The sequence below is a fragment of the Choloepus didactylus genome, chromosome 17, assembly GCF_015220235.1.
Source record: "Choloepus didactylus isolate mChoDid1 chromosome 17, mChoDid1.pri, whole genome shotgun sequence".
NCBI classification, from domain to species: domain Eukaryota; kingdom Metazoa; phylum Chordata; class Mammalia; order Pilosa; family Megalonychidae; genus Choloepus; species Choloepus didactylus.
Window position 1 is genome coordinate 26,066,019 of NC_051323.1, and position 15,847 is coordinate 26,081,865.

General features: G+C 41.4%; 2 protein-coding genes and 1 long non-coding RNA gene across 3 annotated transcripts in view; 2 read left to right on the forward strand and 1 right to left on the reverse strand.

Annotated features, from left to right (window-relative positions):
• Positions 1 to 943: 943 nt before the first annotated feature.
• LOC119512544 (geranylgeranyl pyrophosphate synthase-like) lies at positions 944 to 1,920 on the forward strand. The gene has a single exon (XM_037807282.1). It carries the CDS (start codon positions 976 to 978, stop codon positions 1,876 to 1,878), a length of 903 nt encoding a protein of 300 aa, XP_037663210.1. The 5' UTR covers positions 944 to 975; the 3' UTR covers positions 1,879 to 1,920.
• A 3,965-nt stretch (positions 1,921 to 5,885) lies between these two features.
• Positions 5,886 to 8,516, forward strand: LOC119512064 (catechol O-methyltransferase domain-containing protein 1-like). Its single transcript, XM_037806613.1, has 3 exons — positions 5,886 to 5,900; positions 7,856 to 7,961; positions 8,052 to 8,516. Exons 1-3 carry the CDS (start codon positions 5,886 to 5,888, stop codon positions 8,510 to 8,512), a joined length of 582 nt encoding a protein of 193 aa, XP_037662541.1. The 3' UTR covers positions 8,513 to 8,516.
• Positions 8,517 to 10,326: 1,810 nt separating this feature from the next.
• Positions 10,327 to 15,847, reverse strand: part of LOC119512362 — a 168,630-nt gene continuing 163,109 nt past the window's right edge. The window contains exon 3 of the long non-coding RNA XR_005212365.1: positions 10,327 to 10,710. This is a non-coding gene — a long non-coding RNA (uncharacterized LOC119512362). The remainder of the gene's footprint in view (positions 10,711 to 15,847) is intronic.

The window sequence follows — 15,847 nt, forward strand, 5'->3', positions numbered from 1 at the left end:
AGAACATGTTTTTCTGTGAAACATAGCTCCAAACCACCACACTGTCCATATAATTATGTATCACAAGGTCATACTCAGGCTACTCCTACATGTCCACCTCAGGAACTGAAAGAGTTGAAAGTAGATCTCTAGAATTCTATTTATTAAAGGCCTCTGATCCCTTTAGACCTAGGTGATTTGGAGGATTATTGTTAGAGAGCAAGGAATTAAATTCAACCAAGACACTACAAACACAGTCACATACACCACACACACCAGTACAGCTTCCAGTCTGAACTCAATGGGGTTGATTGCTGCTAAAGCAAACAAAAGTAATCAACATTCACCACAGGGTTTCAATAGGACTTAAGAGCTGCAACATAATATTCAAAATAACCAGGATACAATCCAAATACTCAACACACATAAAAAAAAAACAGGGAAACCCTGACCAATTCTCAAGGGGAAAGACCATCAAGAGATGCCAACCCCAAGATAACCTGAGTGTTAGAATTATCGCATAATGACACTAAAACAGCTACTGTAACCAAGGTCCTTACTATAAAGGTAAACATTATTAGAATGAATAAAAATATAGGAATTAGCAGAAAAACAGGTATTCTTATTAAAGAAAAGAAAAGTGGAAATTTTATCTGAAAATACAATATATGAAATAAAAAATTCACTAGATGGGTGCAATAGTAGTACAGAGATGACATAGGGAAGAGTCTGTGAATTTTAGTTAGATCAATATAAATTGTCCAATCTGATGACTAGAGAAAAAAAAAAATTTTGAAAAAAGGTGAACAAAGCCTCAGGGACTTGTGGGACAATATCAAAAAGTCTAACATTTGCTATTTTCAACTCCCAGAAGAGGAAAAAAAGATTGATGCAGGAAAAAATGTACTTGAATAAACAATGGCTGGCTGTTACCGGACCGGCAGCGTGAAAGTCATAACATCATCGTTGAACCAGCAGCTTTGAAGTTTAAAAACAATGGAGAAGACCCAGCAAACAATCCAAAGAATTCTTCTAGAACCCTACAAGTACCTACTTCAGTTACCAGGTAAACAAGTGAGAACCAAACTTTCACATGCATTTAATCATTGGTTGAAAGTTCCAGAAGACAAGCTACAGATTATCATTGAAGTGACAGAAATGTTGCATAATGCCAGTTTACTCATTGATGATATTGAAGACAACTCAAAACTGCAACGTGGCTTTCCAGTGGCACACAGCATCTATGGAATTCCGTCTGTCATCAATTCTGCCAATTATGTGTATTTCCTTGGTTTAGAGAAAGTCTTAACCCTTAATCACCCAGATGCAGTGAAGCTTTTTACATGTCAGCTTTTAGAACTCCACCAGGGACAGGGCCTTGATATTTACTGGAGAGATAGTTACACTTGTCCCACTGAAGAAGAATATAAAGCTATGGTCCTGCAAAAGACAGGTGGACTGTTTGGATTAGCAGTAGGTCTCATGCAGTTGTTCTCTGATTACAAAGAAGATTTAAAGCCACTACTTAATACACTTGGGCTCTTTTTTCAAATTAGGGATGATTACGCTAATCTGCACTCCAAAGAATATAATGAAAACAAAAGCTTTTGTGAAGATCTAACAGAGGGAAAGTTCTCATTCCCTGTTATTCATGCTATTTGGTCGAGGCCTGAAAGCACCCAAGTGCAGAATATCTTGCGCCAGAGAACCGAAAACACAGATATTAAAAAATACTGCGTGTATTATCTTGAGAATGTAGGTTCTTTTGAATATACTCGAAATAGTCTTAAAGAGCTTGAATCTAAAGCCTATGAACAAATTGATGCATGTGGTGGGAACCCTGAGCTAGTAGCTCTGATAAAGCACTTGAGTAAGATGTTCAAGGAAGAAAATGAGTAATATTGATTGGGCCTTATAGCTTATTTTATTTCGGTTTGGTTTTTTTGTGTTTGGGTTTTTTTTGTTTTTGTTTTTGTTGTTTTGGGGGGTCCTGTCTTTTAGCCTATTACCTTTTAAAATAATTGGACAAAGTTGTTGGTCTCCAAAAACTGAGTTCATAGAGGTGATGTGAATGAAGTTGTTTCAATTTAGAACCCCTCTGTACAGATAATCACTGTAATACAAAGTTGTAGGAATTGAAAAGAGCCACATTTGATTAGGTCTAATTTGAATGTCAGAATGTGCTGTTGTGGGACATTATGAACAACTCTGTCCTAATACCATGAATGTTGCATTGGTTCTGTCAATAAAGTAGACTTTAGCTTCCAGGAATTTTTATTCAAATGCTTCCTAACTTGACTATATTGGCAGTTCCCAATCCATCTATCCCAGTTCCTAGTCAGTGACTTCTTGAGGCAAACTTCTGTAGCTAGACTACTCAGAGACCACAGGAACTCCTCTTTTTTTTTTCTAAATGCTGCTGCTTAGAATTTCTCGTTCTCTTTCTTCCTGGAAACCCTCTTCTAAAGGTTTTCTTGAAAAAAGGTAGTGATAAACGGTAAACACTCTGGTTCTTTTTTTTCACCCCCTCCATTTTTCCCTCCCTTCTCTACCCCATGAATTCTGTTCTTTACTTAGAGAGGCTCTACTTAGTGAAATTCACATGCTCCCAAAGCTGTTTTTTTTCTCATTCTGATATAACTTGTGTGTTACAAAAGTGATTACGTTTTCATTTGTGAAGAAAAGAAAAAGGATATAAAGAAAAAATATCTTAGGATGGAACCTTTACATCTTTTTATATTGCCCCCATTATAAAGGGCTGTTTGCTTACCTCAAATACAAAAGCAGGAAAAATTCCCTTTTCCTTCCTACATACCATCACTACACCTCTCAAAGGCACTAGGTGCATGAGTGGAAAAGGAAGTTTAGGTATCTTTAATCTCTGTGATTAAAGGAAAGAAAAAGTGTTAACCTGAGACCTAGTGTCTGGCTAAAAAGTAGCCAAAGCTGCACTATTTAGAACTAACTAATTAGCTTTATATAGTGCCTTCCTTAACCCTGGCCCTGTTTTGTTAATTTTCGTCTCCCACCATTGGAACCATTCATTCACCCAAGAGGTAGGAAAAAAGGAAAAGAGTGCCTGATTCCTGTATTAGAAATGTTGACATCCCACAGTATTCCTTTGGAAATACAACTTTGCTTGATTGGTTCTGCAGTATGTTTATCTAGGATCTAATCATATACTTGCATGAAAATATTCTCATGAAGCACTCAACCTAAAGTTTTTGAAAACTTGTATGCTGCCTGTACTAACTTTTAAGATAATCTGAATCTTCCACTGCAACAATGATGAGAAAACCACTTCTAAAAATTATGGTTATTTGTGCTATAGTATGGAAATTTGAACTTCCTGTTTATGAACCCATGGCAGTTTTTAAAAAGCTTAATGTTTATTCAGAAAAGCCTAATGCTTACTTTGGAGGCAGAAATTTACCTTTAAGTATAAATATTGCTTAAGATTTTTCCTTACCTAATCAAAATTAATTTTGGCGTGGTGCTATTCATAATTGTTTTTCTCATTTTTATCTTGTCTTCGTCACTGGCAGAAATGCTTGACTTTGAATTGGGGCTTATAAAAGGAGTCATTTTACTATTGAATGATCAAAAATCCATTTTTTTCACTTTATAGTCATAAGTGTTATTACAAAAAATATATATAAATGTAGTTTAAATCCAATAAAATGAATTAATTCATCTAAAAATAAATAAATAAATAAACAATGGCTGAAAATTTTCCAAATTTGATGAAAGAAATAAATTTACAAATTCAAGAGGTTCAATGAACTGCAAACAGGATAAATTTTTAAAAAATCAAAACACAAATTATCAAACTGCTGGAAAATAAAAAAAAAAAGCAGCCAGAGGAAAACAACAGATAAAGATAATGAAAGGGTCAATTCATTAAGAAGACATACAATCAAAAATGTGTATACATCTAAAAACAGAGCATGAAAACACGAGGCAAAAAACGATAGAATTTAAAGGAAAAATAGACTAAAGAAGAAACATGAATAGCAATAAGCACATGTAAATTAGAGAAATGCAAATTGAAACCACAATGAGGTACCAAATCTATTAGATATCCCCCCCTTCCACCAAATATATATCTATATGACAACACCAAGTACTGGTGAGGATACACAGAATTCTCATACACTGCTGGTAGGAATGAAAACGGTGCAGCCACTTTGGAAAACTATTTGGCAGTTATTATAAAATTAAACATACGTTAACTATATAACCCAGTAATCCCACTCCTAGGTATTTATCCTGGAGAAATGAAGGCATGTTCACACAAAAATCTGTATATGAATGTTTATAGAAGTATTATTCATAATTACCAAAAAATTACAAGCAACCCAAATATTCTCAAACTAGTGTTCTGATTTGCTAAAGCTGCCAGAATACACATACCAGAAATGAGTTGGATTTTACAATGGGATTTATTAACTTACAACTTACAGTTCTTAGGCAGTGAAAATATCCAACTCAAGACATCAGTAGGATGATACCTGGACTCTGAAGACAGGCTGCTGGCATCCAGGACACTTTGGTCATGTGGTTTATTAGGGCTCCCTAGGGAAACAGAACCAACAGGAGATATTTGTAAATATGAGATTTTATAAAAGTGTCTCATGCAACTGTGGGGATGCATGAGTCCAAATTCTATACGGCAGTCAGTGAGCTGGCAACTCCAATGAAGGTCTTTGATGAACTCCCCAGGAGAGGCTGGCTGGCTGGCTGAAGAAGAAGTAAAAGCTCTCTCTCTTCTCCCTTAAAAGTCTTCAAATGATTGGATTAAATCCAGCTGATTTAATTCACTCATTGTGGAAGGCACACTTTTTGTTGATGTAATCAGCCACAGATGCAAATCAATTGACTGATGACTTAATAAACCAGCCTTCTGGTGTATCAACCAGCCACAAAAGTCCACGCAGTAATCGTTAGGCCAGTGCTTGCTTGACCAGACACCTGGGCACCATCACCCAGCCAAGTTGACACATGAACCTAACCATCACACATGGGAAGGCATGTGGCTGACATCTGCTGGTCCTCTCTCCCTAGTTTCATTTCTTTCAGCTTCTGGCTTCAGTGGCTTCCTCTCTGTTTTCTGTAGGCCCTCTCTTAGCTTCTGTGGGGCTTTTTCCTAAACTTCTCTGGGCTTCTCTGTCTTTTATCCTTTTAAAAAGAGGATTAAGACTCACCCTGGGGTAGGCCTCAACTAAAATAAGCTAATCAAAAAGTCCCAACTACAATAGATCTGCACCCACAGGAATGGATTAAAAGAATATGGCCTTTCTGGGATACATACAGTTTCCAAACTACCACAGCTGGTGTATTCAAACAAACTGTGGTACATTCATCCAATGGAATACTAATAAGCAATAAAGAGAAACCAACTATGGAACTTCCTCAACATGATAAAGGGCATATAAGAAAACCCACAGCTAACATCATACTCAATGGTAAAAGACTGATAGATTTCACTCAAAGGTCAGAAAGAAGGCAAGGATTCCTAGTCTCACCATTACTATTCAACAATGTACTGGAAGTTCTAGCCAGAGTAATTAGGCAAGAAAAAGAAATAAAAGTTGGAAAGGAATAAGTAAACCTATCACTATTTACAGATGATATGATCCTATATATGGAATATCTCAAGAACTTCACAAGAAAGCTACTAGAGCTCATGGACAAATTCAAAAAGTTGTAGGGTACAAGATCAGCACACAAAAATCAGTTTGTTTCTGCAATGAGCAATGTTGTTGGGGATTTAATCATGTTCCCCACAAAAGGTATGTTCAGGTCATATTCCCTGGTCCTGTAGGTGTGCATTCATTTGTAAATAGGACTTATGAAGATGTTATTAGTTATGGTGGGCCCAAACTGAGGGTGCGCCTCAAGCCAATATGACTGAAATCCTTGTAAGCAAAGAAAATTGGACACGAAGAAGTCACAAGGAGCAGACAGAAGCTGGAAGTGAACAGAACCAATTTTAATGAGACTTTGTACTTAGCATTTTTAATGAAATGACTTAAGGCTTTTAGGATGTTGTGATGGAATGAATGTATTTGCATGTGGGAAGAAAATGTCTTTTTTAGGGTCAGAGGAAGACTGTGGTAGATTGAATTGTTTGCCCCAGTTCAGACATGATTGATCTCCTGGGTGAACTCACTGTAAATAAAATCACTTTAAGATGTTACTTTGGTTAAAATGTGACCCAACTGAATCAGGTTGGGCTTTAATCTGGATAACTAGGGTCCTTTATAAGCAGAGTGAAAGTCAGGCAGACGGAAAAGCCACAGGGAGCAGCCAGAAGCCAGAAGTCATCAGAACCTGGAGGAGAAAGGAGAAGACACTGCCACGTGCACTGCCATGTAACAGAAAAGCCAAGGTACCCAAAGGTTGACAGCCAGCCAGAAGATACCAAACCCAGGATGAAGCAAGCCTTCAAGTCTCTGAAACTATGAGCCAATAAATTCCAGTCTTAAGCCAACCCATTATATTGTATTTGTTTTCACAGGTAGGAAACTAAAACAACCCAAAAGGAAACAATTCCATTTACAAGGGCATCTAAAAGAATAAAGTATCTGGAATAAATTTAAGCAAGGATATGAAAGACTTATATAATGAAAACTACAAAACATTGCTGAAAGAAACTTAAGAAGACCCATAAATAGAAAGACATCCTGTGTTCACGGATTGGAAGATTTAATATTGCTAAGATATCAGCACTTCCCAGAGGTGATTACAAATTCAACACAATCCCTATCAAAATTCCAGCAGCCTTTTTTCTAAAATTGGAAAAGCCACCATTAAATTCATGTGAAAAGACAAGGGACCCCAAATAGTCAAAACAATCTTGAAAAAGAAAAAATTTGGAAAAATCACACTTCCAGAATTTCAAAGCTACAACAATCAAAACAGTGTGTTAGTGGCATAAGAATAAGCATATAGACCAAAGAAAAGAATTGAAAATTCAGAAACAAACTCACACATCTTTGACCTACTGATTTTTGACAAGGGTGCCAAGTCCACTCAATGGGGAAAGAATATTCCCTTCAACAAATAGTGCTGGGAAAACCGCAAGCAAAAGAAGAAAATGGACCGCTATCTCACACATATACAAAAATTAACTCAAAATGGATTGATGATCTAACTCTAAGAGCTAAAATAATAAAACTCTTAGAAGAAGATATAGGAGAAAATCATCAGGACCAAAAAATAGATAATATGGATCTCATTATAATTAAACACTGTTGTGCATCAAAGGACATTACCAACAAAGTAAAAAGACAACCTCACAGTGGGAGAAAATATTTGGAAATCACATATCTGATAAGGGTTTAATATTAGGATACACAAAAAAACTCCTACAACTCAACAATAAAAAGACAACCCAATCAAAATATGGGCAAAGGAGGGTGACGTCATTGTCCTGGTTTGCTAATGCTGCCGTTACGCAAAATACCAGAAATGGATTGGCTTTTATAAAGGGGCTTTATCTGGTTACAAAGTTACAGTCTTAAGGCCATAAAACTGCCCAAGGTAAGGCATCAATAGGGTACCTTCTCTGAAGGATAGCCATTAACATCTGGAACACCTCTGCCCGCTGGGAAGGCAAGTGGCTGGCATCCACTTCCTCCCAGGTTGTATTTCAGCTCCGCTCTCAGTTCCTGTGCATTCTTCAAAGTGTCTCTCTTAGCTGCAGCTTCTCTTCAAAATATCACTCTCAGTTGCTCTGAGGTCCTTCATGTCTGTGAACTTCTTTATATGACTCCAGTGATCCAATTAAAACACACCCTGAGGGGACGGGGGGAGAAGTCTGGCAAGGCTGGTGCGATCCACCCCCCACCCCCCCCCCCCCCCCGCCCCACAGCTGACCCTGGAGCAGCCGCAGGGGGATTCCATGATGACCTGCGAGCAGGCACAGTTTCTAGCCAACCTGGCGCGGCTCATCAAGGCCGAGAAGGCGTTGGACCTGGGTATGGGCGCGCGCCCGGGATCACTGGGAGCCGAGGTCGCCGGGCCGGCCCCCAGCCTGGGCTGAACCTGCCCCTGTCCCCGTCCCCCAGGCACTTTCACGGGCTATTCGGCCCTGGCGCTGGCCCTGGCGCTACCCCCGGCCGGGCGCGTGGTGACCTGCGAGGTGGACGCGGGGCCCCCGGAGCTGGGGCGGCCCCTGTGGAGGCAGGCCGAGGAGGAACAGAAGATAGACCTCAGGCTGAAGCCCGCTCTGGAGACCCTCGACGAACTCCTGGCTGCGGGTGAGGCCGGCACCTTCGACACGGCCGTGGTGGATGCCGACAAGGAGAACTGCGCTGCCTACTACGAGCGGTGCCTGCAACTGCTGCGACCTGGAGGAGTTCTCGCCATTCTCAGTGTTCTGTGGCACGGAAAGGTGTTGTGGCCTCAGCAAGGGGACGTGGCTGCCCAGTGCGTGCGACACCTGAACGAGCGCATCCTGCGGGACGCCAGGGTCCACATCAGCCTCCTGCCCCTGGGCGACGGCCTCACCTTGGCCTTCAAGATCTAGGGTTCGCTCTTACTGAGTAACTCGAAGGGGACCTGGGGACCTGAGGACCTGAGCCATGGACCCTGAGTTTTAAACCCGACAATAAAGTGTTCTTTCCACTAACACTGCCTAAGGCAGAAATGGCATCAGCTTAGAATATAAGGTTTTGCACCATATGGTCAGGCCTGAGTGGGGGAAGGAAGCACACCTGATTGATTGCTCCTGGAAGCCCCAGGAGCAATATGAGTCCATAGCTCCTGGGGTACACCTTGAATTATGGATAACCCTCAGGCCCTGGCTATAAAACCACCTTTCTTTCCTACTCATGAAAGCATATTAGGTAAATAGGGTCTAATTTCCTGTAAGAAAATCCTTAAGAAACTGGTAACTTGTGCCACCCCTCACAATAAATGGCCACACCCCAGCCAAGTCCCAGACCAGGTGAACTCTGGCCCCTTGCAGGTGTGAGCCAGAGGACTTAGCACCCTGTTAGCTAAGGAGCAGCAGGCCATCTTGGGTATGCAGCCTTTGAACAGGTCCCTCCTGCCTGGCACCAACAGCAGTTTGTGAGAGCTGTCTGGTGGTCTACTTCACACTTCTCTTAAGTGCCCCTCACACTTAGCTTGTGCAGACACCTTTTCCTTCATTTTCCTTCTTACCTCCAAGTCCTTATTGGCAAGTTGGTTCAAATTCCATACTTCTGCAGCTAAGTCATGTGTCTGTGGAGGGCCTTAGATTTCTGATTCAGTCTACTCCAGTCAGTCCCCTGAGACCACAAGGCATTTCATGCCCCCAATCCACCCCTGTGGAGTTTGAGCTCTGATCTCCTAACACCAGATTTTTGTCAACCTGAAAATTTTCAGCATGTATCATTTCTTAGGTGATGAATCCTAAAGTTTACTGCACTTCATTTGTTTGCTCTCAAACTTCAAACTGTACTTCATATCTTGTATTAAGGACTTGTTGAACAAACCTGCCTCTTCTCTAACCTTTGATCATATTCTCCCAACTACCTTCTTCCCTCAGAAAACTTGCTCTTTTCTCCCTTTTCAACCATACTCACCTATTGATTGCTTTCCTTTATATCAAGTCTTCACTCCTCTCCAGATAAAGGCCAATGGCCAGAGAGCCTGAAGGGGTTGTCTCTGGTCTCATACCTACGCCCAAGCTTTTCAATCCAGTATCTGCCTGGAAGTAATGATCTCACTGATGCCCACGTAGTCCCTTCCCGGCCCTCTGATTCCTGGCACTGTCTACACCCTACTCCATTTAACCACATCTAGTACCATCCTACCAAACTAGGGCCTAGTACATCTTCCCCCTTAATAGTAGCAACAGCTCACAGGGGTATGGCATATACATACAACCTTCAGCATCATCTCTTCATTTTCCTTTCTTTATGGTTTACTAACCTTCCTGGGGTTAGTGCTGATACAATGTAACTTTGTACAAACTTACAAAACTGAAGAGTATAAAGGCATATATCCTCTTATTTTATTGCAATCTTAAAAAGTTTATGGAATTACTCTAGGGACACAGTGGACTTTATGGCATGTAGGTAAAGAGCAAAATGCTCACCAAAAATATATAGTATTAGCTAAACACAAGGAAGATTTAGCTGACAAGTTTTTAACTCTGCAAATACTTGGAGTCATAATTATGTATACTTGTTTTATTCATTTGTAATGTACTGAGATACCAAAGTATTTCTAATATTGGTTGAATTTAACAAAAATTTTTAACCTCATCTTAAAATATCCACTGATCCATCTCATTCAACGGCAATATCATATCAAATGTTAAAAGGAACATAAAAACAAACATGCACACAATTGCACAGTTTTCATAAAGGTCTATTTCATTATTGGTGGGTAGCGCATTTAACAGTTAAATACATTTAAATAATGTATAGGTGACTGCAAGACTGCAGCATTGGTAACTAGATAACCAATTCAACTAGAAACCAGCTAACAAGTAACTGTCTAAGTATTTAAAATACAGCTCTTGTTTAGATCATCCTTTGTTTTGATCACCTTCTTGGGGGAAAAAAAAAGCCTGCTGGTCACAATGGAAATATATTAAGGCCAAATCTTCCAATATCCATTCCCAGAGGTTTCTTCAGCTGGATTAAGCCTCCAACTCCAAAGCAAGCCCAAGTTTGTGGCCTCCAGCATTAATGCTCTTCCCATCTACCAGAGCAGACAGTGTAAGCTTCACACCTGGAAGCAAAAACAGATAACCATGATGCACCCAGGCACCTCAGGAGTCTGCTGTTTTCTCTAATAATCACCTCGGAACCTTCCTGCCACTTTGCCTGCCAACTGACCTACTAGTGCAGCCACCAGAGGGCGCTTGGAAGTATCTGACAAGGAACTCCAAATGCCCTGGGATGTGGGAGAATCCAGACTCAGATGGAAAAGCACCATCCTCAAGTACCAAGTAACAGAACATAAACAGCTTAATAATATATAAGTTCAAAGAGCTCTAGAGAACATACAATGTTCAATATATGATCTAGGCTAAAAGAGAATAAAGAGTCATGATCAAACGCTATGTATGACTCTTGACTGGATCCTAGAAAACTACAATAAAGAGACATTTGGAGGACAACTGGGGAAATGTTAATACAGACTACATATTAGGTATTAAATTAACATTAAGTTTCTTAGATGTGACAATGATACTGTGGTTATGTAGAAAAATGTCTTAGGATATGCATGCTAAGGCTGATATGTTGACATGCCAGCAAAACATATATTTAAATAATTGATATAAGGGTAAGTAGAAAAAAGAAAACAAGATATGCACATAGCCACAGATAAAACAAATGTGGTAAAATAGTAAATGGTGAATGTGGGGGATGGGGGTACAGTATGCACTGTACTACTCTCTCAACTTTTCTTTAGATTTCAAAACAGTAAAAAAAAAAAAATTGGAAGAAAAATCCCTATTTGGAGGGGGAAAAGGTTCTAAGTACTTTCAACCCTGACATCATTTAGGAGCTTATTAGAAATACAGAAACCTCCATCCCAGACCTACTGAATCAGAATCTTCATTTTAACAAGATTCCCAGGTGATTTGTGTGCACACTGAAGGTTAAGAAGTAATGCTCTAAAACTTTGAGAGGTAAAGCTGAGAACACAGGTGTAAGGAGACAGAATGAGGGTAGAGAACAGGCATTTGACGCTGAAGTAGTAGAATGTTCAACAGGATTGATTGTATAGATCCAGAAATGGATAGCACAATAATGTGTGATAGTAGCACAACATTGAGATGGTAGCACAATGGATAACATAATACCATGTGATGTTAGCACTGAACAAAGATGTCTGTGAGTAAAGCTGAAAGAAGAAGGCTAGCGGCATGTATGAAACCAGAAGGAAAGATAGATAATATCAAAACTGGGACTGTGTAAATTAGTGAAACCTAGCATGGTCAGTGATGGTAACTAAATGTACAATATAAAAATGTTTTTACATATGGGAGAACAAATGAATGTCAACCTTGCAAGGTGTTGATAAAGGGGTGGTACTGGGGAAAAAAATATAATCAATGCATACTAGAGCCTATAGTTAACAGTAACATTGTAATATGCGTCTATTAAATGTAATAAAGGCAATACACCAAAACTAAATGTCTGTAAGTGGGGGATATAAGGGAACAGTAGGGAATTCTTGGTGGTGGTGGTAGTGTCTGGCCTTATTGTGTTTTATTTTTATCTTATTATTCTTTTTAAAAATTTTTTGTAGTAATGAATATGTTCAAGTGCAGATTGTAGTGATGAATGCACAACTATCTGATGATTCTGTGACCAACTGACTGTACACTGTGGATGATTGTATGGTATGTGAATATTATCCCTATAAAACTGAAAAAAAAAAAAAAAAACAAAAAAACACACCCTGAATGGGCAAGGGTAACACCTCCATGGAAATTATCCAATCAAATGTTTCACTCATAGTTGATTGAGTCACATATCCATGGAAACACTCAATCAAACAATTTCAAAACAATTAACACCAATACGTCTGTCCCCATAAGACTGCATCAAAGAACATGGCGGGTTTTTTTGTGGGGGAGGGGCACAATACATCCAAACTGGCACAGTCATCAACAGGGTGATTTAACAGCTACCGAAAACCCCTCTCCAGAGATTCAACCAAAAAAGGACAATTCTGAATTGTTTAAAACTCTGGTGGAGGATATAGACTGGAGAAGGACCCTGCAGATGCCAAACTGAAGAAAGAGAAGAAATATCAGGTAGAAATCTTTCCTCCCAGACCAGCCAGTCCTCTCCCCTCCCCCTCACCCAGGCTCAGTGAGGGAAAAGTACAGAATTAGCAGACAGGGACCCTCCCACCAGGGACACATTTTAAAATCTCACAACAGTGAGACATACCCCCACTGTTTGAAAACCCAGGGGATAGGGGAAGAGCCAAGGTCAGTGAGAGACAAAGAGACTGAGAAAACGTGGACAGAGACTGTGTTTCTAGCCCTGGGTCTGAAAAGCCCTCCCCCATCCTTGAGAGAAGCAGCAGCCGGCAGCCATTTCCCTGCCTTGGGGATGGCTGGAGTACTGGGACAGCTGAGGGAGTCCTTTGCCACAGACGTAGCCCCATATTGAGCCTGACCTTGGCCAGCAAAGTGAGGGCATAGGAATCCCACAGTTTCAGCTCATCTGTGTAAATGTAGCCTGTGCTGGGAGGCAAAGCAGCCTCTGAGGATGATTAAGTTACTGAACACCAGCATTTGCTGGACATTCTGGAAAGTACAAGGGACCCAGACCCTTTATTAGGACACAGGAGCTGGTCTATGCCCTGGACAGAAACCCAGCCCAGTTTTGGCTGAGAAATACAGATAACCCAACTGTCAAAGCAGGGCTCTAAAACAAACCAGCTCTTGCTGACTGGTGTAAAACACAGCACCACTGGAAGCTAGCAGATCTATATTACCACACACAGGGAACTTGCTGAGGTGTCCAGTGGGGCAGGCCATCCCTGGGGCAGGCCATGGTGGGTGCCTGATTTTGGGGGAATACTGGGGGACAGAGCCAATCTAACAACTGGCCAGTGAGAGAAACAAAGAAATATAGAGATCAAAGAAAACCCAAGGCAAAAGAGAGAAAACAACCTCCAGAATAAACTAATCAAGAAAATCAGATGCCTAGACACAAAAAATCACAAGCCACACCAGGAAACACAAAACTATGGCCCAGGCAAAGGAAGAAACTAAAACCTCAACTGAAATTCAAGAGTTGAAACAATTTAAAGATTTTCAAAAAAATCTTCTAAATCAAATCAGCAAGTTGAAAGAAAATGTGACAAAGATGAAGGATATAAAGAAGACACTGAGTGACCATAAGGAAGAATTCATAAGCTTGAAGAAACAAGTGGTAGAACTTATGGGAATGAAAGGCACAATAGAAGAGATTAAAAATACAATGGAGAGGAGTGGAATTTAGTCAGCCCCCTGGAACAGCTAATAAACAACAAGGAACAACTAGTAAATAATTTGGAATAACTGCTGGGAGACAACCATGACTGTCCACACATCATACACCAACCTGGAGTGGGAGGAATGCCTGAGATCACAGCATAGAATCTGTAAGTAAAAGCTGCAGAACCATGTCAAGAGCCCCTCCCCCCACAGTAGGCTGAGATGCAAAATCTCACTGGGGTAGAGAGCAGCATGGCACTCTCCAAGCGAGTGGATATAGCTCAGCTGAGCTCCAACTGGGGTTTTAATTAACAAGTGTGGACTGCTGAATACAAGCTACAAACCCCCAACAAGCAGACAGAGGCTTTTAGTGACAACTGACCTTAAAGAACCAGGGAGGGGGAGCCCAGAAGCCCAGGTGTTACCACTGGCTGACAAGTGAAACTGGGGGTCCAGGGACTGGCTCTGAAAGGGGGCTTCCTTTTTCTCTCTCTCAACCTGAGAGGCTCAGTGAAGAAAACTTCAGCCATTTCCAGTTCGCAGTGCTCTGACTCAAACAAGGGTGGAGACAGCAGAGTAAGAGAGACAAAGAATCTATTTAAATGCAGATGATAACTCCTTAGGGGGGTAAATTCCCTAAGAGGAAGGAAGTGGTACCCAGCTCTACTACCAGCCTTCCATTCAGAACCAGAACCCCAGAGCCTGGGGGAAAATAGCCAAAACAGAAACTAAGGAGGCCACACCTCCTTACACCAGTCAGAAGCTACGGCTGACAAGCACCACCTGCCGGGCAGGTTGGGAAAAGCAGAGCAGTTAGAGACCTCACAGAGTATGTCAATTTTCTAAGACACACCCTCAAGGAAACCTATACTAAATATCACCTCCTTCTAAGACGTGAGCCCATTCTGGTCTGGGAAAACCTGATTGGGGTAACCAAGGAAACCAGAAGCCTAAACAACAGAAAACAACAACCTACACTAAGAAAAACGAAGTTATGGCCCAGTCAAAGGAATAAACTTACACTTCAACTGAGATACAGGAACTTAAACAACTAATGCTAAATCAATTCAAAAAGTTTAGGGAAGGGAGAACCTAAGATGGCAGCTAGGTGAGACAGGGCAAAAAAACACCTCCATGAAAAATAGTAGATAAAAGCCAGAAAGTGACCCAGAACACCAGTTCCAGTGATGCACCAGCCGGACAAGGTCTGCTAAATCCAAAGGGATGGTGCATTTGGTAAAACCGGGAGTCTGCATTCTGAAATGAGTGAGTAAGCCGGTGGAAAGTCCCGCAGCTGTGGGTTGGCATTTGGAGATGGACTAGTTCTTTTCAAAAAAAAAAAACAAAACCCAGGAGTGGCTGCAGATACGGCAGTGAGAACCGCGCAGTGAAGCACTGCAGGAGCAGGCTGTAGCCAACACCTCAGTGTCTGGCATGGAGGATAGCCCTCCCCACACCTGCTCCTGATTGTCTCGGGGCCAGGGGGATAGAGGGGAGCCAAAACGAGAAAGAAACTGCGCCCCTTGCAGACATCTCCCCGGCAGGCTGGAGACACTCCTGCCCAGGGACGGAGCCATAGCCCAGAGCCACGCCAAGAGTGTTTCCTACAGTGCCACACACGCCAAAATACCAGCAGTGGACAGTGGCCTTTAGTGCACCCACAGCTAACTGTCCCAGAGCGGGGAAGGAGGAGCTGTGTGAAAAGGGGGAAATTAACATGCCCCATTCAACCATCTTTACAGCAGGCTGGGAATGCCCATGCACAGACCAGCGGCCCAGGGCTTCCGTGGAGGGCTGGCATGCACTTGTGACATGGCACAGCCTTCCCTCAGCCGAGGTCCTGGAAGAGCACAGCTGAGAAGGGGGGCCCACTCAGAAATCCCAGGGACCCTACACCAATACCAAGGACTTGTGGGTCAG

Bases quoted from the DNA above. Each gene is read 5' to 3' on its own strand.
- LOC119512544 (XM_037807282.1), top strand. From the start codon at position 976: ATGGAGAAGACCCAGCAAACAATCCAAAGAATTCTTCTAGAACCCTAC.
- LOC119512064 (XM_037806613.1), top strand. The intron at 7,962-8,051 runs GTATGGGCGCGC...CCCGTCCCCCAG, and splicing joins CGAGAAGGCGTTGGACCTGG to GCACTTTCACGGGCTATTCG.